We start from the raw sequence: 3,034 nt of genomic DNA, 5'->3' as shown, positions 1-3,034 counted from the left end.
TCCTCAGTCAGCAGGGCTACCGACCCAGGCGGACACCTGCAGAGTCACTAACCTGGCTGTCAAGAGAAACGGGTCACCTTCGTGCACGGCCCTCAGGAGGAACGAGGGCAATGACGGTGAAGAAGCAGGGAGAATAATTCCTGTTGGATCTGAGCACGTCCTGGATGGAGATCTTTGCTGTCAGGCGAGCAGCTTATCCCCCTGACAATGTGAATCAAGATCTGGCCTTGTGCTCCCCACAAACTTATCCAACCAAGGGTGGGAGGTGGCATTTCCCTTGGGAGAAAGAGCGGCTCACAGAAGACGCACTCGTAAAAAGCTGTACATCCCATTAGAAGCTCATTTTCTGGTTACTGAGTCTTGTTTCGCTCTCCTTCATTAGATCTGAGCCCCTCCTTGCCTGAAGATGGGGCTGTGCCAGCTTTTGTCAAGATACCTTGGATTTAGAGGGTTGATTCTGGGGAACATCCATCCACACTCACAGAACAAAGCCAGGGTTTGTGGACAAGACCCATTTGCTACAGAACTACACTTCTTAACACCAGCTATTAACTTTCCCACCATCTTTGCACGAGGCTGTCCTCAGGCTACATCAGTTACAGGTTATCAGGGTCACCTGTCTTTTCCATGCAGGCACAGTATCCCAAATAACCCTGCAATACAAACCCACCACAGTTTAATAGGAAACATCTCAGCCAGTCCTCAGGTGCCTAATGATTTAAAGGTGTTTGGCCAGATCAGAAATCCTTCCAGCTTCCCCCCATTAATAGCAACTCGGTCTTCCCCTGAGACAGGCTTGTCACTGACCCACTCCAGGCATTTCTGCACCCATCTCTGCTTGTAAACAGCTGTGATGGGCTGGGCACAGCCCTGAAGAAGCTGTTCCTCCAGCTCCACTGGTCACAGCTCAGGTTCTAAATGCAGTGAGCCATGCTGCTGCTCGGCCTGGAGGGAAAGCCCTGGGGCCTTCTGCTCGGAAAAGCCAGGCATAAAACCTGCAAAGACCAGCTGCCAGAGGAAGGAAAGGTTCCTAAAACACCCCAAAGGCAGTGCAGGAAGACACTAGAGTGGTTAATTCTTACACAACGCAGCTCCATAAACACATACAGCCCCACAACACAACCACAGAGCAGCCAGGATGCCAAAATGATCATGGGCTTAGTACAAGCTTTGTCTAAACCTCCCCCAGATCAAGCATTGTATACGACAGTGTTCTCAAAAGGAAAATGTTTCTTCAGTGAAAACAGCTAAAGACTTCCATCTCTTACTTGAAACCAGGTCAAAGGACAGGGAAGGATGGTCCATTCCCCACCTTCCTTCTCACCCCATTCTTCAGGGTTGATAGACTAGGTCAGAAACAAAAGCAAGCCCTCCCTGCAAGACAGCAAAAGCTGAAAGAAAACCACACCTCACAGCAATTATTAATTAAGTTTTTTAATGTTTACAGTAGTCACTTAACAGGGATACTAAGTGTTGGTTTTGTTTTTTTTTAATCAGAATTCTGGTGTTGGGAGTTACTTTATTGGGAAAGCTATAGGAAGACCAAAACAGCTGCTCTAAAATGTAATTGCAAAGAAGAAAAACAAAGTTGAGATCATACTGTGCTTTACAGGAAAGTTACATAGTTTAACTTGCGTAGTACAAGCATATACAGGTAGTTAACAGTCACTGATAAAACCCATCTCAATTTGTGTTGTTTTTTTTTTTTTTTTTTAATCTGAGCTACTGGTTGCTGGTCTCTGCTAAACAAAGGTAGGCTTATTCGCATCTACTCTCCAGCAGTTTAATTTGGTTTAGCCAAGGAACAGTGTACACTACGAAGTCGCAAACGGTGTGCTAAGGAGAGAAAGAAAAGAAAAAAAAGCAGTTATCAGATTAAGAGCATAAAACAGTGTTCACTGACCATTGTTTCCCACTGATTTACTAGCCCACATGATCCTGAAAGTATCCCACTTCCACGGCTCCCTAGATTTCCCCTCCCCTCACAAGCATTCTGGAACACCACTCTTGTTAGTACTTGCTCAGGATGAGCCATTTCTCCCGAAGAAACGCTAACAGAAAAGCTGAGCAGTCAGCACTTGTCAGATCAAGACAGACGTTATTTGGTGCTCTATCTGAAAAGCTAAAGTACTCCTCAAAGAGCATTGCTATGAGACAAATCACCTGTGTAACAGCTTGAGGGGCACAGAGGACCGGGTAATCTGCCTCTTGTGATCACTGCTTAGCCCAAAGCACTATTCACAGTAATAAGTCCCCCAGGAAAGCCTGGCAAGTCAAGCATGTTTACATCACCATGGGACAACAGGATCCAAGAATGGCATGGGGACTCAGGACAGGACTGAGAGCCAGGAGACCTGTAAGCTTGGCAGAGTTTCCACAACATGTCCTTGTGATCCAGACCACAAGCACTCTTCAGGAGGACAGAGGCACACACAGTCCTCCATGCAGTACAGCCTCAGATGCCCACTTACAAAACAGGACAGAAGGCTGCGCCTTCTCTGTCACCATCATCTGGCAGGACAAGTTGTGCAAGGGCTCTAAACTCCCAAGCGTAAAGGCATAAGGTCTGTGATCTCAGCTGGGGCAGGCAAGGGATACTGCCACACCTCTCTGTACTAAACCAGCCAGAGGGAAGAGGTTAGAAGCCCTGGGAGCCTACCTTAGCCATCTGCGGCTCCTCATGGAGAGCACAGCTCTGGAGATCAGCTGCTGGCTTGGGGCAAGTTGTCCGGCCAATCTCAACTTTCATGATGTACTTGATTCCAGACACGATCTGCAACAAGACAAGCAGGCAGAAGCAGCTTTATTTGCAGCACACACAGAAGGGCTGTCTAAAGAGAGAAGCCCAGCAGGAAGGCTGACAGTTTTCTGGTTATACGACAGAAATCAGCCTCCAAAAGCTCAGAGGAGATTGTGCGCCACAACCTCTGCAGACAGGCACTAGGCACCCTTTCAAAAACAGGAAATAAAATCCAAGTAAACAAGCCTCACAGCACGGGTTCCTTCGTGAGCAAACAGAGACACTCGTGAGCCC

At 47.5% G+C, this 3,034-nt stretch overlaps 1 protein-coding gene across 1 annotated transcript; it reads right to left on the bottom strand.

Moving 5' to 3' along the window:
- Nucleotides 1-1,758: 1,758 nt before the first annotated feature.
- On the bottom strand, nucleotides 1,759-2,773 carry LOC104465846 (cystatin-like; the record flags this gene model as incomplete). The annotated part of the gene is made up of 2 exons (XM_010079052.1): nucleotides 1,759-1,836; nucleotides 2,660-2,773. Coding segments are annotated over 2 exons (192 nt in total), but the record flags the coding sequence as incomplete, so codon positions are not given.
- Nucleotides 2,774-3,034: the final 261 nt, after the last annotated feature.

Source organism: Pterocles gutturalis, unplaced genomic scaffold (genome assembly GCF_000699245.1).
Source record: "Pterocles gutturalis isolate BGI_N339 unplaced genomic scaffold, ASM69924v1 scaffold31298, whole genome shotgun sequence".
NCBI classification, from domain to species: Eukaryota; Metazoa; Chordata; class Aves; order Pterocliformes; family Pteroclidae; genus Pterocles; species Pterocles gutturalis.
The sequence above is the reverse complement of the archived record's forward strand: the minus strand, read 5'-3'. Positions and strand labels throughout refer to the sequence as shown.